This window comes from Crotalus tigris, unplaced genomic scaffold (assembly GCF_016545835.1).
Source record: "Crotalus tigris isolate CLP2741 ecotype Arizona unplaced genomic scaffold, ASM1654583v1 scf7180000020455.750797, whole genome shotgun sequence".
Classification (NCBI taxonomy): Eukaryota; Metazoa; Chordata; class Lepidosauria; order Squamata; family Viperidae; genus Crotalus; species Crotalus tigris.
The window spans coordinates 624,139-648,573 of NW_024098029.1; the positions used below are offsets into that span (position 1 = coordinate 624,139).

At 42.0% G+C, this 24,435-nt stretch overlaps 2 protein-coding genes across 3 annotated transcripts; one reads left to right on the forward strand and one right to left on the reverse strand.

The window, feature by feature from the left end:
• The first annotated feature begins 1,853 nt into the window (after window positions 1–1,853).
• LOC120318808 (heparan sulfate glucosamine 3-O-sulfotransferase 1-like) lies at window positions 1,854–10,902 on the forward strand. Of its 2 annotated transcripts, XM_039366883.1 has the most exons (4): window positions 1,854–2,715; window positions 5,628–5,770; window positions 5,939–6,793; window positions 7,818–10,902. In XM_039366883.1, exon 4 carries the CDS (start codon window positions 8,000–8,002, stop codon window positions 8,933–8,935), a length of 936 nt encoding a protein of 311 aa, XP_039222817.1. In that variant the 5' UTR covers window positions 1,854–2,715; window positions 5,628–5,770; window positions 5,939–6,793; window positions 7,818–7,999; the 3' UTR covers window positions 8,936–10,902. The 2 variants fall into 2 exon arrangements, with proteins under 2 accessions (XP_039222817.1, XP_039222818.1); XM_039366884.1 differs by lacking the exon at window positions 1,854–2,715 and having other exon boundaries at window positions 3,647–5,770.
• On the reverse strand, window positions 10,400–23,124 carry LOC120318809 (histone H2A.V). The gene is made up of 5 exons (XM_039366886.1): window positions 22,968–23,124; window positions 16,232–16,309; window positions 14,597–14,710; window positions 13,314–13,443; window positions 10,400–11,605 (listed from the first exon to the last, which is right to left on the reverse strand). The coding sequence occupies exons 1-5, from the start codon at window positions 22,968–22,970 to the stop codon at window positions 11,544–11,546; spliced, it is 387 nt and encodes a 128-aa protein (XP_039222820.1). The 5' UTR covers window positions 22,971–23,124; the 3' UTR covers window positions 10,400–11,543.
• Between the last annotated feature and the right edge of the window lie 1,311 nt (window positions 23,125–24,435).

Sequence of the window (24,435 nt, forward strand, 5' to 3'; positions counted from 1 at the left end):
ATGTGACACCCAGCAGCAGCATCTCTGCTTCCTGTCCTCAACTTAACCACAGTTTGTTTAATGACTACTCAGAGTTACAAACACACTGAAAAAAATGACTCAGGGCCGTTTTTCACACTTATGACCAGGGGTCTTCCAACTTGGCCCTTTGATGACTTGTGGACTTCAACTCCCAGAATTCCTCTGCCTGGCTGAGGAATTCTGGGAGTTGAAGTCCACAAGTCATCAAAGGGCCAAGTTTGAAAACCCCTGCTGTATAATGTCACAGAAGTGTTTTAAATTCCTTGTGTTTTCATTTTTATATTTATTACCATAGTTATTGAAAGGTTTCCTTTATTTAGATTATACTAATGTAATTATTATATTCTCTTTTAACGTAAGATGTTCTGGACTCAGAAAATAAAATAAATAAAACATGCCCACCTAGAGATTGGCCGAGAGGACCTTATGTGGGCCAAAAAAAGGAGAGACAGAAATTCTTCAAAATCAGCTTTCCACATAATTTTCTAGCAACAAAATAGAAGCGATCAGCCACTCTTTTTTTCCCCCTAATTTTGTTTTGCTTTTTTTAAAAAAAACAAAACCAAACTTTTACATTTAGCGTATAGCCCGGGAAGTAACTAGCTAGCCTACCGTCCAACTTCTTGCCACTTTTTACCGATTTTTAAAAAAAGCTGAGCCGCGGGAAAAACGTGGACAGAAATTATCCATTGCTCTGAGAACACAGCAGAAAAACAGAAGCTTGCAGCTGCTTGTTGAGAAACACACAACATTCAATTAAGACAAATTCCTGGAGGATTGTTCTCCTAACCAAGAGGTTTTCCGTTCTGTGGGGAATAACAGTTTCCCACTCCGGCAACAGATGGCTGCGCGCCACCCAGAGTCACCCTTGGTAAGATGGGCAGCTACATAAATTTGACCGATAATTAAATAAAGAAAAAAGAGACGGTTTTGTTTGTGTTGTGTTGACTGTGTTGTCGTAAATGCCTGTTAGTGAACCCTTGAAATGATGCACTGAGCAGTTTTTGAAAAGAGATGGCCTGGACCTTACTGGCAACTACCCCAAACCCCCAGGAATGGCCAGTGCAAATTCTCAGATAATGTCACTACTACTAATTTGCAAAGCCCTTTCGTTATTCAGACTTTTCTGGCTACCACTAGGAAATTGAGCTTGAGATAAAGGAGATTATGTTTAGCAACAGAAATACTGATGCCAGTTGCGTCTGTAAGTCAAAGACTGCCTGCGCACTTTGTCAAAAACAAAATCACAACTTTGCACCATAATGCACTCACTTTTTAATAAAATTCACCTTTTAAAAAGGAAGGACCTTGTATGGTTTGCGGAGTGTGTCACACACCGGGCCAGCCTCACTGAATAAAGCATTGCTTTCCCCTATGTTCCACGATGGATCCTAGATTGTCTCTATGATGGCCACAGTCACTATATATCTTTTATTTATTTATCTTTATATCCTGCTTCTGCTGCCCTACAGCAATGGACATCTTCCAGACTGGGGGGAATCCCCCAGCTGAGCATGGCCAATGCTGAGATTTCTGAGACCTGAAAATAACACATCTGTTGGCAGAGGTTTAGTTTCAAGGATGAAACTTTGGCAGCTAGGTGCCTCTGCGTTTCGACTTGCCTTTAGAGTAAGGGGGGGAGGTGTTACTTTCAAGTGGGTTAGATGGAGAAACGAAACTTCATTGATTCAGCTGAAGACGGTGAGAGCCTGAAGTCTTGTCAAGGGCACCAGAACAGGTGTGGATTTGAAGCAGACGGTTCCCCTAACAAAGCAACTTGTTTATATGGACTATGTTGGGGGCGTAGCTGGGAAAATTATTGTTTAAGTCTATGAATTGGTGTTGGAACCTCAGAGTTAGTTTTGCTTTGACATTACCACGCAGTGCATTCAGTAAACAGTAAGATTTTCGGAGACGGAACGTACCTGCAGTTTTATTTGGATTCTCAAGCTGGACGTTGACATTTAGGAGTTTAAGGCAGCATACATGGGGAGTCTTCAGTCGTGTCATAATTGCAACTCCCAGCCCAGTAATCTAATAAAGTTTCCTTGTTTCCATTTTCTTCCAGAGCCCATCTATATTACCAGAGCAAAAAGTTGGGATGCCAGAGGTCCTAAGCATTTTCAGAGCTGGAGATAAGTGATGGCTGCCACTGAATGTCAGATGAAGTGTCTCGGATAATGCTCCTCACTTACCCATCCATTCAATGTGCAACCCCTTTCTGCAAATGGAACTGTTGTCAACACCATAGCTAAGAGGACGGTTGCAAATTGAGGATATTCTTGCTTCTTCCTCATCCCTTATTCTTGGCAGCCTCTCTGCTGATAAAACGTTCGAGAGAGCTTGGAGGGGTCTTGCACACCCCTCCATCCTAACTCAACTGTGGATACAGGTTGCTTTTTCCTGATGGAGGCATGTGTTTGCTCCGAATCTCAAGAGCTCTGCTCCTGCCTTCCTTGGTTGCTGCTTTGCTGTTCAAACCAGAGTTTGGTTTGTTGTTCTCAATCCGCCCCGTCCCCAGAAGACTGCGGTAATTTCTCTCTTTCCCCCAAGGAAGGAGGGCAAGATGGGATTAGTGCTGGGAGACTGCCTGGTGCTGTGGGCAGGCTGGAGACTTTAGTACAAAGAAGCAGCACACCTGGACGGAAGCAAAGTGGGTCCTGTAGCTGTGGCTAAGCTGGTGCTCTGTGATAGGTAAGAATTTTGGATAAATTGGGGGTAAGACAAGGAATCGGGAAGTTCTTTGGCCTACAGAAAGAATGTGGTCGCGGGGGATTTTTCCATTGCTTTGCTTGTTGCTAGCAGATTAAGTGCAGATTAAGCCCCTGTCCTTTAACGCCCTATAAAAAATGTTAATCTTTAGTATTGTTAATGCAAACTGAACTGTTTGCTTCTCTCTCTTTTTGATCTGCTTTGCAAAACACTTGCCAGTTCCAAGCCAGACTGGAACTCGAACAGGATAGATAGTCTCAAAGAATTGAAAGTTAGGAGAAAGACTGTTTTCACTTCTTCTTTTTTTAAAGTGAGACTATTAATCTTGAGTTTCTTTTTCTTTTTTTTCCTTTTCTTTTGGTCTAAAATGAATGTGGTGGATTGAGGATGATATTATATGCAGAACTCATTTCCCCATAAATTCTCAATTAGGAGAAGGGGAGTTTGTGACCTTAGAGATGTTGTTGTGACTACAATTCCCATCGCCCCTGATATCATGGGGGGAGGGGTCATAAGAGCTTGAATCCAAAGTCCTGCCAGGTGAAAATTGGAAAGACTTTTCTATTTGGACTCCTAATTGATTTATTGCAAAAATGTACTCTCTGTTCCAGGGAGCGTGATTACTCATTTATTCAGCGTGCGGCATATCATACCTGGACTAGCAATGATATATTAACATTTCAATTAGAGTAGTAGAACCCAATAAAATATAAATGCTTAAAAGATCTATGATCAAGTATCAATGTCTAGGCCATCGAACCATTGAAGCGCAGCCTTGTCTATACAGGGAGTCCTCAATCTATGATCACAACTGAGCCCAAAATTTCGGTCGCTAAGCAAAACAGTCGTTAAGTGAATTCCTCCCCATTTTTCAACCTTTCTTGCCACACTTGTTAAGTAAATCACTGCAGTTGTTAAATTAGTAACACGGTTGTAAAGTGAACCCGGATTTCCCCCCATTGACTTTGCTTATTGGAAGGTCACAAAAGGGGATCACATGACCGCGGGACACGGCGACCGTCATGAATAGGATCCAGTTACCAAACGCGTGAATTTTGATCATGGGGATGCTGCAACGGTTATAGCTGAAAAACGGTCATCAGTCACATTTTTCAGTGCCGATGTAACTTCAAACAGTCACTAAACAGACTGTTGTAAGTCGAGGACTACCTGTATTAAAAAAGTGAGATGCTGGACCAGTATTTGCCCTCCACTTACAGCCAGTCACTATGTGATCTACAGTTTGAGGTGAGACCCTGTGGTCACAATGAGGGGAGGATATTATGCCCCCTTTGTACAGAGAGTCCCAGGTGTGACTTGTCCATTGCTGATGTGGTCAATTCAAAGCATGGCGCCTTTTTTGTGGCATCTTATATGTCTTCCTATATCTGGGCGTTCAGCAATTCATTTGGCTTTCCTTTGGAAATCGAGGTCGAAGTTGTCGTTCCAACAAGCAAAGTGAATAGGGAAAGCTGAGTTGTCTTAACGATCGTGGCAATTGCTGTGATATACTTAACCGTGGCAAAAGTCGTAAAATGCTGGCTTATCTCGTGACTTTAGTGGTGGTGCTCATGGCTTCCAACTCTTATTATTCTAATGGGCAACCTGTTGCCAGGAATGTCTTCCAGAAGATGCTTCTCAAACGGGGGTTGACAAATACTGTTCCCAAAGGGGCTTTGGGGCTGTAATCCCATCTCCCAGAATGCCTTGGAATAAGGTGACTTCAAGGTATTGTGGGAAATTAAGGCAGAACTGGACTTAGCAGTCAAGCGTAGCAGTGGCCTTTTCTGGGTACACCACAGCTGTTCAAAGGTGCCAATAGGAACTCAGGACATTGGGCACCAAGGATGCCTGGAGTGAACTTGGGTTGATCTTCATACCTCAATGGTCCTCTCTCTCCCTCCCCTTCCAGCACCGTTAGTTCCAAAGCCATTCCAAATTCAGCTCTGAGATGGGAGAATTTGGGGAAGTAGTCATGGAAAAGAACTAACTGTACATTAACACACTGGCTCAGGAATTCTGGGAGCTGAAGTCCACAGGTCATGAAGGGGCCATAATTGCCCAACTGATTTTCCGCAGAGCCCCTCTTAAGTCATTTTCAATACTTCCATCCTTCAAGTCTTCTCCTGCCTGCATGGAATATCTCGCATACTTCCCTGGCAATTCTCCCGCTGTGGTTACCCTGGAAACAATCTACACACCTCCACGCTCTGCTCTTGGGACCCCAAACATGTCATACCCTGTCATTAGCCAGTGTTAGGAAGTGGAAAACGTTCCCCATAGGAGGATCTTTCTCATTAGATCAGAACAAGCTTGAAAACAACTTCTACGGAGAGCTCTGCAAAGGGGCTACCCAGCCTGTTGCTTTTCCGTTCCATGCTTAAGACAGTTCAGGATTTTTTTTAAAAAAGGGGGGGGGGCTGTTAGTGTCAACATGCGGTGGGCCCAATTCAATCTCTGCATCTTTAGACAGGGCTGAAAAAGCCAGATGGGTGAACGGTTAATTCAAGTGTCCTTCGTGTTATTGCCTTCTACTTTCCGTATTTACGAAGCCAAGTCATTGTTTTTCCCTAAGATCTGTTCCTGTCTAGTTGCTATCCTATTTTTACAGGAATAATAGCAAGAATTCTGGAAAAATGAAGTATTAGTACCGCTTTATACTGCACTGGTGAGACCCCTGTGGACTTCAACTCCCAGCATTCCCCAGCCAGCCATGCTGGTTTAATTTATTTAACTTTGTAATAGATTAAATATGGAATAGAATGGAAATGAATGGAATGGGAGTTGGAAGGGACCTTGGAGGTCTTCTTGTCCAACCCTCTGCTCAAGCAGGAGACCTTACGTTAACCGTAAACCCCTCCGGCCGGCGTTTTAACAGCATTGAAATTGTTTAGAGCTCAGCAGACGCAATTTGTGAAACTGGATGGGCCTTGAGGGGCAGCCAGAGAAGTTCATCATGCTGTTCAAGGCATCCAAAGGCCCGGAGTGACGCCAGGTTGAGCTCTGGGGAGAAATTTCAGCAGGCAGATCCACGCAAGTAAGAATGCTAGTCTGGCCCCTGGGGTCTCCTTTAACAGGAAAAGGAGGTGAGGCTTCCATGAATCTTGTGGTGGGGGGGAGGAGGAGAGGAGAGAAAGCAAGGGGGGGATTCAGCACCTATAAGAACGCCGTATCATTCGTTCTTCTGTTTGTATGAAATTCACAGAACTGGACTAATCAGAGGTCGAGGCAAAAAGGGTGCTGCAATTAACACAAAGCTAGGCAACCAAGCACAGGGACCACCAGAGGATTCCTCTCTCTTTTGAAATGGCTGCTGCTTTTTGGTTTGCATAAACAGGTAAATAAATGTTGGCCGAGCACCGAAGCTGAGCATCCTGCTAACCTCACAAGGATTCGGTTAAAATAAACCTGGGTGTAGTTTGTAGTAGAGAGAAAGACAGGAGGATTACAGAGAATTATTTGTTCTTTCGGATGTTTTTATTTTATGTGTTTATTTATGAACAGGGAGCCCTCGTCCCAGGTTCACGTGATCCCCTTCTGCAACCTTCTGACAAGCCAAATCAATGTGAGAAAGCCAGATTCATTTAACAACTGCAGTGGTTCACTTTCTGTGGCAGGAAAGGCCGTAAAATGGGGCAAAGCTCCCCCTAACAAATGTCTCACTTAGCCACATGAAATTTGGGCTCAGTTTGGATCCTAAGCTGAGGACGACCTGTATGGACAGAAACTCGAGAGCTGGAAGGCAAGTTTTAGATTCCACCCCAAGTCGGGAAATCGAGCATTTTCCTGATGTTTTGTTTAGTTACGCAACTACGATGAGTAGTTGTGCAATTCTGCTCAGTTCATGCGGACCCAGGAATTCTACTTGGCACTGAATCTGGCAAGCCGCAGCCTCCAAGTGGAGGTTGGTTTGCCTTTGTTTGCAGGACAAAAAGTACAGCCAGCTACGCTACGAGGCTTTGGAGCGTTAACAAGAAAACATTGCAGCTTGAAAGCAACAAGAGAGGAATGGTTTCCAGACAGCAGGGAGCAAAGTGCCATCTGAGGGAGAAACTCACAGGTATGGCTGCTCTGTGCTCAGATTTCTCTTAACAATAACAATTTATTTATTTATGAGACTTATATACCGCTTTAAGTGCAAGCACTCTCTAAGCGGTGTACACCAGTAAGCAATGTATATATATATTTACATTGCCCCCAACTATCTGGGTCCTCATTTTACCTACCCCGGAAGGATGGAAGGCTGAGTCAACCTTGAGCCGGTGAGATTGGAACCGCTGACCTGCTGAACACAGTCAGCTAAAGTGGCCTGCAGTACTGCACTCTAACTGCTGTGCCACCTCGGCTCATTGAGGGTGCAGTGCATCTTTAATGTGAGCTTCCCAGGAATCCATTTCTCAAACAGAGACTCGATTTTATAGACTAGAGATAGAATCCTAGGTCTGGAAGTGACCTTGGAGGTCTTCTAGTCCAACCCCCTGCCCAGGTCTAGCTGGAGCAGTGAAGCCTTGATACAGCAATCTTCCTCAAGATTTCCCCAACTCATTAAACCCAAAGCTAACTAGCATCCACGTTTTAATTATTACATATTTATATTTATTAAATTTATATGCTGCCCATGTCACCAATAAAGCAACTCTAGGCGGCTTGCAAAAAGATAAGAAATATTAAAACACATAGTGAATTATGGTTTGCAGACTACCAATCTGGGCTAATATGCTATGCTAAACCATGTGATGGTTTAGCTCAGGGGTAGGCAACCTTGGCTTTTCTGACTGGTGGACTTCAACTCCGAGAATTCCTGAGCCAGCCATGCTGAGGGGAAAGGGAGTTTCCAAGCTGAGCCATGCTGGCTCAGGAATTCTGGGAGTTGAAGTCCACAAGTCATAAAAGAGCCAAGGTTGCTTACCCCTGGTTTAGCGCAAGAGGTGAACCCAACTTGTATCTGCCTGTTTAGATTTGCCTTGCATCATTGGCCTTTAGTAACAATAACAGAGTTTTAACTGTCACTCGAGCTTTGTGACCATATTTCTATCTTTTTCAGAGGACAACAATTTCCTCAACCAATTTTCTTTCTGTCTTAGGGCTTATTTGCATTGCTGCCAGTCTGGGCACTGGAATGTGAAATACCAGCAAGCAGCATAGTTTTCTACAGAAGGATTCCTTCCTAGCTAGAAGAACGGTGTTTGTGTGGGGGGAGTCAGATCAAGGAGGGTAGAGGACAACTATTGCATCTGTCGCTTATCATCTCAGAAAAGGGTCAGAAATGGCCAGAATTTGCCTGCTGCTGCTATGTCTGAAGATGTGTGAAATTTATTCGCAAGAAGGACGCTGGGAGACCAGCTGGAAAAAGAATGACTCCGACGTTGTGAATGACCTGCTGGACCAGTGGAAAAGGAACGCCTCCGATGCCCCGGATGAGGATTGGAAGCAACGGCTACCCAAAGGCATAATTATTGGAGTGAGGAAAGGGGGCACCCGGGCCTTGCTGGAGATGCTGAGTTTACACCCCCAAATAGCAGCTGCTCACTCCGAGATACATTTTTTCAACGTGGAAGAGAACTACCAAAAGGGATTGGATTGGTACTGCCAACAGATGCCCAATTCCCACAGCGCTCAAATCACCGTGGAGAAGACGCCGGGCTATTTCTCTTCCCTCGAGGCTCCGGAGCGGATCTATGCCATGGACCGTTCCGTGAAGCTCCTTTTGATTGTGCGGGATCCCGTGGAAAGGTTGGTGTCCGATTACACCCAGATCCTTTACAACCGCAAAGCCCGGCAGAAACCGTACCAGTCCCTGGAGGAAATCCTGAAAAGGGGCCAAGAGCTGAACACCAACTACAAGGCCATGCAGCGCAGCCTCTACGCGCTACACATGGCTCGGTGGCTGGAGTTCTTCCCTACAACGCAGATCCATGTGGTAGATGGAGGTGGCCTGATACGGCAGCCAGATTCGGAGATGCGTCACGTGGAGCAGTTTTTGGGACTGGAGCCTTACCTGGGCCCAGACAACTTTTACTTCAACAAAACAAAAGGCTTCTTTTGCCTCCAGGCCAAAGGAGAACGGCACTGCCTTGACCAATCGAAAGGCCGACCTCACCCCACTGTCGATGAATTACTGCTGGAGCGACTCTGCACCTATTTCAGTCAGCACAACGAGGACTTTTTTGCCATGGTGGGACGGACTTTCAACTGGTGCTGAGTCTTGCGTAGAGGCCAAGTTGGGCGTTCTGTGAATATTCCACCAAAAATCTCCCCATTTTTCTTTCAAAGGAGCTGGAAATTAAACTCTACACCATATACCAACTGTTTATGGTCAAATAGCCAGACCTGAAGTTGGAGGTTTTGAGATCCTTGGGGAACCGCTTGAGGCAAAAAGCAACTTTTTGATAAGTGTTTTAACTTTTCAAGCGATCCCAACCGGTGAAGTTCTGCTCTTTTTGGTTATGTTCCCCCAAAAACTTTAGTTTAAGCTAGAGGATGTAGATCCACTGTTCTTCCTGAAAATCTGGTATTTAATTTAGCCATGCAAAAGGGATGTTGTTGACATGTCCCCATATTCCTATAAACAGCTTGCAAGAATTGAATTCAGCTTCTTTTCTAGCCAACAGTGGGTTGACTCGACATTGTAAACCACGGGTGTCAAACTCACATCACGTGACGTGTCGCAATGTATCACAACTCTTTGCATTGCTGGCAATGGGGTGGGCACGGCTTTGGTATGATGAAACCGGCCCATGGGCCGGCAGTTTGACACCCCTGCTGTAAACTAAGGTGTTTGCATGCCTATTTAGCTTATAGTTAGCTTAGTTTTTACTGGTAGTTAGTTCTTACTTATAGTTAGCTTAGTTCTTACTGGTAGGGATCCCAGAGTGCCAGTAAGACTTTTGGCATGAGAAATAATTTAATTAGAATTTGAAATCAGGCCCTTCTTCTCAGTGGCTTTTCTGTCCAAAAGACACTGGCACTTTGACTGCGGGCCTTTAGTATTTCTTTCAATCAACATCTAAGAAATGCGTAACTTATATTAATCCTGGAACCTACAGATATTCCATTACACTCACATCCATTTCAGTTATCTGCCTAAAATGTGGCCAAGTAACAATAACATTTAGATCTCAGCAACAAGAATATTAATTTTCTGCATTGTGATTGATGCATTAAACAGTCTGGAAATTAGTTGTTTTCAACTCCTGACAAGAATAACCTTTCACTCCAATCAATCCTTTCTCTTTTATTTATCTCTTAGAAAACAACCTCTTTCATTAGCAAAGCATTGTTGACATTGTTAATCCATCAGCAAAAATAAAAAGTTGTAGCATCATCAGCATGGAAGTTCCAATTCCTAGAATGCTGAGCCTTTAGTAACAGAAGCCTTGACTGTTCTGTAGCTAGCAGTCCAGGTTATCAATTACACAAGAGTTGTATTAATTATTGTTCCTAAGAAAAGAAATATCCTATTCCTACCATAGCAGGAGTAAGGGAAAAAAACTATAGCAAATTCTAAGGTCTACTTTGTTATATAAATATTGCCTTGTTATTGTTAGGACAGTATTTTATTAGATTACCACGGAATCAGCAAATGTAACGCAAAGTCCCAATCCATATCCAAATTGGCCATTTCATCTAACTTCCCTAAATAATTTCATGTCAGTTTTACCATATGTAGCATTTTGAAAGCTATTTTAATAAGGACAAAGTTCAAAATTACTTACAATGCACAGGAATATAGTGAATAGTACTTAAAAAATACAAATAGCCATCCATACTGATAGGAATGGAGAAACAACCAAAACCCTATTTGACCTCCTTCAATCCAAAACTCTTAACAATAATCTACTTTAAAGACTACAAGTCTTTATAGCTTTAAATTACTAATCTAAAATTACTAATCAGAGTAATCCTGGAATTATAACTGAGATAAAATTTATACAAATTAATTTGAGAACAGCTATAGGTAAGCCAAGCATTTGAAGATTTGAGACCATTATGCTAAATCAGCGACATTGTGTAAAGCAGTTCTGAAAATTAATAGTGGAAAGAAACACTGATTCTTGTTTATAAGGTAGCATTTCCAGTTGTAACCAAGGCAGCATTGCTGATTTAGTATTTTGTTACAGATGTGTTTGTCAGAAAATAACTGAAATAAAAGCAAGTGTGCTGGTTCAATAATATAGTAGTATTCACTGCAAAGCCACGACCTTCAGTGAGGTTATCAGCCATGAGCAGCAAAATTCAGGATGGGCATCTTTGCTAATAGGACACTGCAACACTTTCCATGTTTGTGCAGTGTAGGAATTTAGAGAAAAGATTCTAGGCAAAAAGATTTTTTTAAAAAAAAGTTGTATTGTTAAAATTCATAAAAGCTATTTTAAGTGATATTAAAATCTGGACTTTGATCTGTGTTAATAAGTAAGAGTAAACAAAGTTAACCATGAATGTGGCTATATCTAAGTTTAGAATATGTGACTGTTTTAAACATTTCAATTTAATTTTACTGGATTTATCCCTTGTATACCAGAATGACACACAAGAATAGGTTTTGTAAAAAATGGTTTTATCCGTTCCATTTTTGTATAAAACACATGGGAGAAACCTAGCCAATCAACACACAAATTGCTGCCACGTAACAAGGTACTTTTTTTTGTCAAACTTTAAATCTAGAACATACAAATGTTTTAATCTACAGTCAATTGTCTATGCTCTTCCATTTAACTATTCTTTTAAAAAAATTCCACATATCCCCATATTTCTTCTGTCCCAATTACAGTACAATGACAGGGAGGAAGCGGGCTGCCGGAAGCGCCTCTTTATGCGGTCTTCTGCTGTCCCTTCTTTCCAATCAGAGACTTGTGGATGTGCGGAATTACGCCTGCAGAGAGAGAGAGAGAGAGAGAGAGAGAGAGAGAGAGAGAGAGAGAGAGAGAGAGAGAGAGAGAGAGAGAGAGAGAGAGAGAGAAGGGTGAGGAGACACATCCGCGATAACACCAAGATTTAAGATGCGGATCGATATTTATGCAGCCATGTCGAACTCTCTTCTTCCCTCCCTCATTCCAACTTCATGTTTTCAAGCAACTGCTTTTCTTTTAATCACATGCTTCAATCAATATTTCAATTTAAAAGGTTTTTTGTGGAAGATGAAAATGTCCTTATACTACTTGGAGGATCCTGGATAGATTGGAGTGCCTAAATGTAAGCCAGTATGCTGAAATGGAGGCTCTTAGCAGATAACACATTGTGTGAACGTACACGGAGTCCGGCCCATCTGCTGGTATGTCGGCTACTGCCAGAAACATGTACTGATAATGACTTATTTTGGCCAACAACAAAGTCGAGATAGTGGATTCGTTCTGGCAGCTTAAACTTTGATCTGGACACGGAAGCAGCACAATGGGAGATGAAGGATCCTTCTGGAAAGACTTCACCATGTTTGCTTTGCGCTTCTACTAAAATTAACACCGGGAATATAGCACTGCTAATTTGTCTTAATTAAATACAAATCATAATGACAAAAATACACAACTGATGTTGTATATATCAAGTAATATTGTAATACCCTGTACAAAAATATGAGCTGGAACATTTTGTAATAATATTTTTCACTTCAGGAATGTTGGGCAGCTTCAAACATGTGCAGTGTTTATGTTGTTGTTGTTAATTGCGAAGTCGTGTCCGACCCATCGCGACCCCATGGATAACATTCCTCCAGGTCTTCCTGTCCTCCACCATCTTCTGGAGTCCATTTAAGCTCACACCTACTGCTTCAGTGACTCCATCCAGCCACCTCGTTGTCTGTCGTCCCCTTCTTCTATTGCCCTCAATCTTTCCCAGCATTAAGTGTTTATAAGCTGTCCCAAAACATTAAGTTAAAAGTTCCCTAAGTTTCACTGCTGCTGAACGTGGTTTCCAACAAATATTTTTCTCCATATAAGATAGGTTGGATTTCATTTTTTTTTCACATCAAAGAATGTAGTCCAAATAGTAGTGGTAATCCTCGACTTACAACCACAACTGAGCCCAAAATTTATGTTGCTCAGCGAGAAATTTCTGAAGTGGGTTTTGCCCCATTTTGTGAGCTTTCTTGCCACAGTTGTTAGGTGAACCATTGCAGTTGTTAAGTTAGTAACACAGTTGTGAAGTGAATCTGGCTTCCCCCTTGACTTTGCTTGCCAGAAGGTCGCAATAGGGACACTGCAACCGTCATAAATATGAAACAGTTGTCAAGCATCCGAATGTAGATCACATGACCCTGGGGGTGCTGCAATGGTCGTAAGTATGAAAAATGGTCATAAGTCACTTTCTCAGTGCCATTGCAACTTCAAATGGTCACTAAATGAACTGTTTCAAGTGGAGGATTCCCTGTATATCAGGGGTGTCAAACTGCTGGCCCGCAGGCCAGACATGTCATCCGGAAGCCGCACCCACCCCATTGCCGACAATGGCAAAACCGTCCCGATACGCTGTGCGACGTCATGTGATGTTGCGAGTTTGACATGTCTGCTGTATATTGAAATGGGAACCTCTGACACGGGCATGACTGAATTGCCCTTGATAAATCCAGAAGCTAGGAGAACACCTACCTCCACCAGCAATGGTCGCTTTAATAAGAGAATCCAACTCCTCATCCCCACGAATAGCCAGCTGCAAATGACGAGGAGTTATACGTTTTACCTTAAGATCCTTGGAGGCGTTGCCTGCCAACTCCAAAACCTGTTGGAATAAATACGGCTGCACATTTTAGTTTCCTAGTTTTTTTTAAACTCGTTTAATTTTGCTATTTTAATTTTTACAAACAGTGGTAAACATGCTATAGTTCTGTAGGAAGAGGAATGGCAGAACCTAGAGGCAGAGTTAAAGGAGGGATCAGCCTAGAATCCCCACGTAGTTTTGAATTCCACTGATCCTTATTTAACTCCCAGCAGGTGCAGGTGAGAAGAATCCTGTGCATAGACTTTTAGCAATAAATCAGTTTAATGGGACTTTTGCATAGGTAGCTGGCCTTTCGTGCCTGACAAGCTCAGAGTAATGATGTAATGACCTAATATCTTTGAAAGGAACATCCATTTGTGTTACAGTGTAATTGTTGCAAACTGGATAAAACCTTTCTTGTGATAAGGCCGATCTAAAATGTTGATAATATGAGTATTACAATTATACTTATTATTAAGATCCACAATAATAAGGTGTTGCACAAAATTGCTAAACAGAAGAAATTCTGGATTTAAAGGGAGAAATAGTTAAATAAAGGCCACAAGTGAACTAAACTAGGGGGGGAAACGGCAAAGATTTGATAGCCTTTTATGGATTTTGAAAGCAAATGCATAGTTGGATACAAGTATGTAATTGGTACTTTTGGAATGATGCTTATATTATTATAGCAGTATAAAATCTAAATGTATTTGTCTGGGTCATCTTTTTTTAATCTAGGGAAAATATTAATTTTCTTCAATTAAAAAAAGGCCTCCTGAAGTTCAGTTCAGAAGAATATAAGCACTGATGAGCAATACCTTTATTATTAAATATGTTCTTTTCTTCAGAAATATTTGTAATGAATTACAATTTTGAACATTTTAAAAACACAAGGAAGACCTAAGCTCTTCTCACTGGAAAATGTATACAACAGGGTTTGCTATTTCAATATTTTGTGTTCTAAACTTTCTGGTGTATTTATAATGATGCTTTGATATAGACATGAAGGTGTACAATAAAATAGTTTTTGCAAAAAAAAATTTCGTAAGCTTACAAACTACTATTAAAATAGATCAAATGAAATGTTCAAGAAAATGAAGGAAGGGTACATATAAAGAATTGAAGCATTCTAAACCCAAACATTAGGGGACTATCACATGTTCCAGCAACTTACCTCAGCAGTGAGATATTCAAGAATTGCAGCACTGTACACGGCAGCTGTAGCACCAACCCTTCCGTGGCTTGTGGTGCGAGTCTTCAAGTGTCTGTGGATACGGCCCACTGGGAACTAGAAGCAAAGGACTGCTTTAGCGTACATGCACTTTCAAGAGGCTTTAACTGAGTCTGTATCTGTGGCCTATTTCAAGAGAGGTAGAAGACACTTGATCCAGGCATACCCTATAATAATGTATAGTCAGGGTATAAGTGGCTATTTGTTTTTTACACTAGCCAACCAAATGCCAAACTACGCAAGTACATTATTACTGGAAGTGCAATTAAGAAAATGACACAATTTATTGGGCAGAATTCAAGGCGTAGGCATAAAAATCGAGTTCTCTGATATAAGATTTATTGATAATGTTGGCAAACTAGCATTGACTTATATAAGGTCACTCGTTCGTAAGCTGATTTTTTTTGTAACTTTAAAAATATTAATTTGTGTTCTACAAGCCTAAGGCAATGCAGCAGATGTTGCAAGACACACAGGATTAAAATCCCAAGTCAAAATGATATGAGGCATAAACACAACTTTATTATACAACCAGAATGCTTTTACTATAGGAAAGAACATGATTCAGCAAACACATTTTTTATTAACATATTCTAATTTCCAAATGAAGAATAAGATCCCAGTCTGTGTTTACGAAAAGAGCTTCCTCCTTAATGCCACTTTGTTATGAATCAATAAAAGAACAAAAACCTGTACAAATTTGGGGCTTTTAACTATAAACAGCAAACAAATGGTGCAAGAGAATGGAAACATTCTTTGGGCAGTAGCTTCTGAAATAAGATTAAAATATGCAGCTACATTTTAGACAGGACCAAAACAGCTTCCTGAACTTTAAAGCTCTGCAGAAGCAATGGCTCCGATGGAAAGCCAAGGAATACATCTTTGCACATCTTCTCTCTAATTAACGACTAACTGAAAAGACACACAAAGACTAGGATCAGGCCATAAAAATTCTGGGCAACCATTAGATGCTGCCATCTAGTGCCATCTGAATTTTTGCAGCCCAGATTTGGTAGCTAAAAAAAGGCTTCTTTCTTGCTAAGACAGAATAAAGCATAAGGAAAAGCAATTAAAAAGGAAGAGCAAGAAGTGGTTACAAAGAAAGGCAATCACCTGGGAAAAATATCCACTAAGACTTGGTTTAGTACAGACATAAAACCAAGCAGATTTTTTTTTTAAAATATAAATTGCTAGGACAATATAAGCCACAACCACAATAGGGTTTAATTTTATATGTCAATCAACCTGGGGGGGGGGAGAGAGAAGCTCCACCCAAAGCAGTTCCAGCCTTCTTTTATCCAGGTAAAGAGACTTTTACAAATGCTTAGAATTCTGTCTTACTGAAAAAATAGTTAAAACAATCTATTACAAAATTAAATAAATTAAATCAGCATGGCTGGCTGGGGAATTCTGGGAATTGAATTCCACAGGCCTTGAAGCTGCCAGGGATGGACAATCCTGAATTAAATAATAAACAATGAATTCTTCTATGCCCCAAACAGAGAATGCTGTACTTTCCAAATTTAGCTAGGATTGATACAAATCAACATGTCTGTGAAAGACTGCCTGAAGACTTACCTGAAGCCCAGCTCTTTGCGAGCGAGATACTGCCTTTGCCTTGGCCTTGCCACTGTCTTTGCCAGCCTTGCCTCCAGCCTAAATAAAAAATACGTAACAAGAGTTTGGTCAATTCTAACACATCTTCCATAATGCCCATTGCGTTACTACTTTGGAAATGTATGCCACATGTTCAAATTTAGTCATGACCTTTCTCCTGCTACCAACTCATATTTACAATCTTGGTGGAATTTTTTTCACAAGGAAGTACATTCTTCAGACTTTTCCTGTCACAATGCAAGCAGGCAGACAAATGTATTTTGAAAAAACAAAGATCAAACACTGGCCACAAGTAAAGCTAGGCATATATCCAATTTGATACGTAAGCGTGTATATTTTGGGACAATTCATGCAAGGAAGAGTTTTAGGACAGCAACATTAGCCTATGCCAGGGGTAGGCAACCTTGGCTCTTTTATGACTCATGGACTGCAACTCCCAGAATTCCTGAGCCAGCTGGCCTATGCTTACACCTACAGACAAGTTATAGTTATTAAATTAAATCAATGTAAGTAGATTCTTTTACTAAACTTTTGCTCAATTTTTCTAAATGTATATGGCTAGGTATGGTACTATTATGAAACACATGTAGAACACACGTCAAACTCGCGATGTCACATGAAATCACGGGACATATAGGCAATGGGGAGGGCGCAGCTTCCGCGTGATGCGTCCGGCCTGTGGGCTGGCAGTTTGACACCCCTGATGTAGAAGAGTTAAAGCCAACACTCAATGAACCTTTTTTCCATTTTCATCATTTGTGCCCCAAAGATAGTATGACTTTCAAAAAAGCAGGTAAATTTAAAAGCAATTAATTCTTGAAAGCTGTGGACTATAATCCAGTTGCTTATTTAGTGTTAGCATACAAGCACAGATGCAACTTGTAGCTGTTCTCAATAGCTGTTGGTTGTACAGTATCCAGAGAGATAAACTTATGGGAAGAATTATGAACATATTAACCAATTTATTCACATATATATGAAATGGCCCATATTGACTTATTTACATATCTAGTACTGCGTTATTTATTTACTTGATTTCTATAGCCACTCAACTCTTATGACCCCAAATCCTCTTATTATTGCATCTCAATGTTCCAACCAAGCACAAAACATTTAATAGTCTCTTTGCCTTGGATTTGGAGAAATTTAAAACATATTTACCAAACTTCTTACACTTAACATTTTATTGCATACACTTTCTTCAAGACATTTTATTCCCAAATAGAATAATTCTCATTCCAAGACTTGATAGTACATGATATACATACTGTATGCAATGTGCAAGAAAGAATACATTGGAATTAGTCCCAACCAAAATATTCAAAAACAACTAAGATATTCACATACTTCATAACCACTTGCTTCCAACTCTCAGATATAGATTGTGACATGTATGCGCTCCAGAGGCAAGGGCTTATCTCATTCTGACATTTGAGCTTTCCCAAGTTAATTTTTGCCTTGCTTTTACAGATAATATTAGCCTGTAAATGTCCACATTTCTCTTACTTATCTAAACTAAATTAGAGAGCTGTTCAGTCTGAATACATCTCCTATACATAATCAACAATTTATTTTATAGAGACTAATTTATGATAATGCTGCTTCACTTAAGACCTTTTGAGGATATTTTTTTTGATCAGCTCAAGCAGGTGGTGATTGCAAAGAGGAAATTGGAACTATAACTACTTTCCAAAGAATTCATTCACCATGGAGATTTGTTTAGAATCAAGTACATCAGAATTTAGGAGATTTTGCTTTTTTATTACAATTTCTACATGGCTGATTCTAACCCTATGAACTTTTCCCAGAAGTCTAGCAATGCAGAATCTTATCAGTTAACAGCAGCTATGCCAGACATCAACTAGACAGGGCTACCTTTTCCCAGGCTACTGGAATCACCTGAACAGCAGTCAGCATCAGAGGCATCAGCAACATTGTCAAAATGACAAATTCATGCATAAACTCCACTCCTTTTTTTCATGCAGCACCAGAATGCACACACAAAAGTAGGAGAGCTTGCCTTCTATTGATGCAAGTATTTGCATTTGCTCCCACCCCCCCACCCACCCCCCCACACTGGCAAGCCTCTGGTCAATACTGGCAGTTTTATAAGCTATTCATTTTGAAATTTCAAACAGTGAGATGTGCTTGCAGATATTAGAACATGAGTAAAATGACACTCAAACCACCATTACCAAAGGCCAGTATATAAGAATATCCTGCTTATTAGAAAGTATTTGTAATCCCATTCTAATTTAACTGAAGACAAAAACTCAGTTTGCTGGGGGGGAGCTCATTTCCTACTTTGTACATTTGGAACCTTGCAATTTTCTCTTTAGTTATTCACGCATCACCTAATTTTTTCATATCTTGCCCCTTTACACTTCCCAGCTGTTACATGCGCAAATATTAGCCACATTTTCAAAATGCTACAAGAAACCCTTTTTCTGGTTCTACAATTTTTCATTATATGGGGGAAAGGTTCATTAGTAAATAAAAGTGACAGTGAATTATCAAAACATCAGTTCTTTAAGCCCTAGACTAGACATGTATGTCAAAACCCCTGTTCAAAAATAAAACAGGTGGACAACTTTAGTTTTCCCTAATCAGCAGCCTTCCCTGCATTCATTCTTCAAGCTAAGCTTTAATGGTAAAAGATATTCAAATGCAGATAAAAATATGTCCCAAGTTAGGTTTTGGGCTACAACATCCTTAATTGCTGTCAGCTATTATCATCAGTATAGAAATTGTTATAATTTGTTTATTAATCTGCAATAGTGCTCTAACATTGAAATTCTGAAATTGATTCTTGCTGCATTCTATACTCTAAGATACAATCCCAAACCAGACTCCCTAAATACACTGCTAAACCCCACTACTCTAATATGCAATCTAATTCTAAATATAAACAGACAATTGCCAAGTTTATTTTTGTAACACCATTATTGAACCTACTCTAATTTCAGTAATTTTAAGCATAGACACAAGATAGATGACAAGACTTAAAACTGACTTGTAAAACAAGATTTAAATATATTTGTTTTCGAACAATACTGTATATGTAACAAATTAAGGGGACTGTATAAAAAAATCCTATTTCAATATTATCTCATAGTGATACTTATGACTGAAAGTTTGTTGTACAAATACAATGAAAACAGCTTTCTAATGGGCATTCTACAATTAGATACATCATATTCTAATATTATTGGATAAATTAGCTATATCCCAAGTGCATGTCAATACACTGCATACTCCATGGAATGCAGGCAACCATATATTGTTTTTGTAAGATAGGCTCTAGATTCAAGGTCTTAGCTTCCCCCCCCCCCAAAAAAAATAATGTATGTTTTTGGCATAAAACAGGCATTTATTTCATGCATCATATTGGCTAAAATACCCAACGAGTGAACAGTACTATTCTTATCATTAACAGAGAACGCTCCATGCAGTGTTGATATAACTTAGGTTGGTGGTAACTTAAGTTTGATTCTTTAAATTCCTAAAAGCATAAAGTAAAAACCTTGATTAACCAACAGCAAGTCTCAATTTTCCATACGTGATAGGACCATAGATACTGACCTAGGGGCCTATATATAGTAACTTGCATAACATATGGAAAACTGAGACTTGGAAAGCAAATGGATTAAATGATAAGCAAATGAAAAGAATGAAAGAAAATAGATATGTTGTGTACCTGTGAAACTAAGAGAAAGGAGAGGGATGTAATCAATGTGAATGAGGGTAGTCTAATGTTGTTGAGTGGAATTGAATGAAAAAATGGGAAATAAAAACACAGTTTTTATTATGGATGAAAGTGCTAAAATATATCAGTTAAGTATGAGGAAGCGGCATCTAAATTACGGATGCATATAAAACAGGATTTTTTATTGGGGAAAAACATAGTTGAATGCAGCGTTCTAGTGAATGGTGATAATGAAAGAACCAAAGATGAATTTTGGAAAAAGCACACAACATTTTGAAGAAATGTACTCATAGGGGAAAAAAACCATGATTTTGATGACATAAATGGATAGTGGGGAACAAGTCAAGACAGTAGATATTGGACCATCTGGAAATCCAAGAATGAATAAAAGTAATTACTGCTTTGGTATCTGATTTAAGAAAGATACAGGGTTTAAGAACTATATTCATAAGTACACACAGAAGGAATGAATATAAACCTAGAATATTTTTGATTATTCATAATGAAAGGCTAAAAAAAACGAAAGCTACAATGTTGACAAGAACTTCTGAATATGAGACATTGTGTTAAGAATGGATTTTGGGAAAAATGGATACCAAAGAAAAAGACCTGGAAGAAAGTAGAATGACCACATGAAAAAAGTATGGGTCCTGTATGTAAGAATACAGATTAATTTCCCAACTAAATGTATAAAAATGAATTTAAGGAAAGAGGATATGGATGCAGCTTGTAACAGAGTATAAATGATATTATAAATCGCCACATAAGCATGTGAAGTTATAGTAATGAGAAATATGAAAAATGCTTGGTGGAATTATGAAGTCTGTCAGGCTATAGACAAGAAAAAATGCAAAAAGAGAATGTGTTGCAAAAAATGAAGATGGGATATTATGTAAAGCATATACCATAATGACAAGACATTGCTGCAAATAATAGAAAAAGGAATTATTTTCTCATATTGGAGGCTAAAATGCACAGTAATAGTAATAAAAAACTTAAAGTATATATATTTAAAGTGGCAATGAGAGAACTGAAAGGAATGGTGTATTTTATGGGAATGTTATTGTTATGTCAAAGTATGAAACTGAACCAAAAGCAGTAACTGTTACTGTAAAAAAAAAATGGTTGAGAACAATACGTTACAGAAGTAAAGCATATGTGTAAATTGATGGAATGCTTAATAAAAGATTAAGTATAAGATGAAAACGTGATATTTCTGTGGTTAACATATACATAAACACTTATGGTACTGTACTAGCAGAGATGTTTTTACTGCATACACAAACATGCATGCACTTTTCTCTGCAGATGGCATGTTATTAGCCGAGAATCTAAAGTATTCTCAATAATTGACAGAAAAACTATGTGATGTAACAACTGATGTTATCTCAAAATTATATATCAAAGATAAAACTGAATGGAGAAAGTTTAAGATGTGCACAAATTGGCAGAAATGTAATATATGGCTCGTTGTAATGAATATTTGTCAAAACCCAAAAACAACTTTATAAGGGTGTGCTCCTATTTACTATCTAGAAATGAGAACTGAGTCTGTAGGAAGGCTGATCAAAAATGGAGCCTAAAGCAGGGTGTGAATTAAAAAGAGAAGAGATTAGAAAATGTACCGGTGGTGGGTGGTGAATGAATTAGAACGATGAGCTACCAGTATAATAAACAAACATATTAAGGTGGCAACGTCCAACAGGATCAAATCGCAAAGCAAAATATATAAGAGTAACTGCATGGATAAAATTGAAAAAGTCCGTGGTTGGTTGATGAGACTCAAAAGTGTTAAGACTTGCGGACTTCAACTCCCAAGCTGTGCTGGCTGGAGAATTCTGGGAGTTGAAGTCCACAAGTCTTGAAAGTCGCCAAAGTTGGACACCCCCCCTCCCCGATCTACGCGGATCCCAGATGTTCCCTTGCTGCAAGTTACTAACCGAAAAAGAGAGGCGATCTTGAGCCTTCCAGCCAAAAGCAACCTCTCCTTAAACAACGGCAAAAAGTACTTTATAGAAATCGTATTCAGAGACCTCCACCTGGAAAGTAAAACTGCAGCAGCTGCGGCTTTTCCTGACCCTGGGAACTTCTTGGGAAGAGAAAGCTGGACTCCCCCGCCGCCGCCCACAAACTTTCCCAGCAAGCCCGACGTCGCCCTCGGCCCCCCCACTCAGCCCAAGCGGAGGAATTAATTACCCGGGGCTGGATGGGAATAAACCCACGGCTGCCCCGTCGAGCGAAGGCCGAGGGGGGCAGAGAGAGGGAAGGAGGAACCGCCGGGCGGCGCGCCACTTCCCGCCGCGGCAGATAGGGGCTGCAGCGTGCCAGGCTGTCACCGCCGGAGCTGCCAGGGCCGTCAGCCCGGCTCAGCCCCGCGCGCGCGGGGAAAGCTACCCGACGAAGTCCGGCGTCCCGACAAGCGCCGCGTCGCTGAGGAGGCGCCGCGCGCGGGAAAGCCAGAAGCGCCGGCCGCGGCGTCGCTCGGCTCTTTCGGCGGGGCGCTGACGGACACCCAGGCTGGGGAGCGGGGGGGGGAGAGGTTCGGCAGTCCGAGGGGAGCCGCGGAGTCCCTCTCTGCGCTCCGGGCTCCGGCCGGGATGAGGCGCTCCCGGCGCGCTGGCCCCGCGCCAAGCAAAGCCAGGCAGGCAGGCAGCCCCCCCCTGCCCCCCGCGGTGACCGAGAGGCGGGGCTTCCCGGGCCGCTCGCCAAACGGAAGAGGGAACCGCCAGCGGCGCCTCTTCACCCTCCGCCGCCCCAGTCAGTGGCGCGCCCGGGGCAGCCCGCGAGAGAGGATGGCTTGGCCCGCCGCCTACTGGGTGCCGGAATGACTCCCGCGGCAGCTCGTAGGCCCCCCAGGAGTCCTCCCGCCCGGCCGGCCGGCGTGAGGAAGAGCTGGGAGCCCCGCGCGGGCTTCCCGCCGAACGGGAGCGGGGCTTTCCCTCACACGCTTCGCTCGGGCCCGCTAGGCGCGCGGTTTCCCGCCCTCCTTACCATGTTTGCGTCGCTCCTGTGCGAAGTCCAGTCCCGATTCCGCGCGAGAGCCGCCTGCGAAAGTCGAGAGACAATAACCCGCCTGGGCGCGAGGAGGGAGCCTGGCCTGCCGCGGCCACCCCGAGCCAATCAGGACTGCCCATGCTAGTTTGAACCTCCCGCCTTGACCAATCCAATTAATGCTTCTTACTTCCTCGCCGAGGCCCCGCCCCGCGGCCCGTTTAACGGCTGTTTTTTTTCCACCAACACCAACCTCCCCCCCTCTCCCTTTGCACACGGCACGTCAGAGCGAGAGCGAAAAGGGAGAGGCGGAACCAGAGGTTGCTCCGCGCCGAAGGAAAACTTGGAGTGACAAGCTTGAGCTCCAGTTAAACATTAGAAGCCGCCGTTTGGCGGGCGGCACCAATGGAGGAGCAGCGCCAAGAACCAATCGGTAGCAAGCCGAGTTTCCCGCCCATATTGTGACTTTCTCTAACTCTCCCGTTTGTTTGCGCGGAGAGGGTGACAAATGGATCCCGGGGCCTGTTGACGGTTGTGTTCCTCGCACGCAGGACAGGCCGCTCGGGGGAGGCTCCAGCCGGGGTGCCCCGTGAGCTGAGGCCCGCGTGAGGACAACAGTCCTGTCGCTGACACGAATCTCTTCGGGAGGTGGAGCTTCCATTTCTTTTTCCCCGCCAAAAACGGGCTCCATCAACCTGAGGCAAAAACATCTGACGTTGAGAGGGAGGAGGCTCCGCGGGATCCCTCCCCCTCGCCGCCTTTTCACGTAAGGAAGCCCCGTCGAGCCCACCGGGGAGGAGAAGGGGGTCTTCGGAGGGGAGACGCCTAAGAATTGAAGGGGTCGCGGGGGTCCCCGATAATGCCCTCCCGTGGGCTTGAACTTCAACTCCCATCATCCCCAGCGCCTCCCCGAAGCCGATGCCTCGGAAGGGCCGGGCAAATCCTAGGTTGCGTAGCCTCGCTCTTTCTTCCTTGGGTCTCTGGTTTGAGGGGGTTGGACTAGAAGACCTCCAAAGGTCCCTTCCAGCCGCAAATTGCGATTCTACGTTCTGAGATGTTCGTTTTTAATCACCTCGTTCTACAGGTGGTCCTCGATTTACGACCACAATTGAGCCCAAGGTTTTTGTTGCTAAGTGAGATATTTGTTAAGTTTTGCTACTTTTATGACATTCCTGCACTGTTCAGTGAATCACTACACTTGTTAAGTTAATAATGCAGTTGTTAAGTGAATGTGGCTTCCCCATTGACTGCTTGTCAGGTTACAAAAGGGGCTCACGTGTCCCCGGGGCAATACAATGGGGGAAATGGTTAAATACTGAATATATTAGTTTTATTTCACCAATGCAATGAGTGGTTTCTGTCCTGCAAGAAGTCAGCTTTGAAGGACTGGAGCCAAATAGAGCTTTGGACAGAAAAAGTCTTATGCACTAGGCTATAAAGTATGGCAGTGCTACTGATCAAGCTCCGT

Bases quoted from the DNA above. Each gene is read 5' to 3' on its own strand.
- LOC120318809 (XM_039366886.1), bottom strand. The intron at 13,444-14,596 runs GTAAGTTGCTGG...TTATTCCAACAG, and splicing joins TTGAATATCTCACTGCTGAG to GTTTTGGAGTTGGCAGGCAA. The intron at 11,606-13,313 runs GTAGGTGTTCTC...CTCTCTCTGCAG, and splicing joins AGCGACCATTGCTGGTGGAG to GCGTAATTCCGCACATCCAC.
- LOC120318808 (XM_039366883.1), top strand. From the start codon at position 8,000: ATGGCCAGAATTTGCCTGCTGCTGCTATGTCTGAAGATGTGTGAAATT.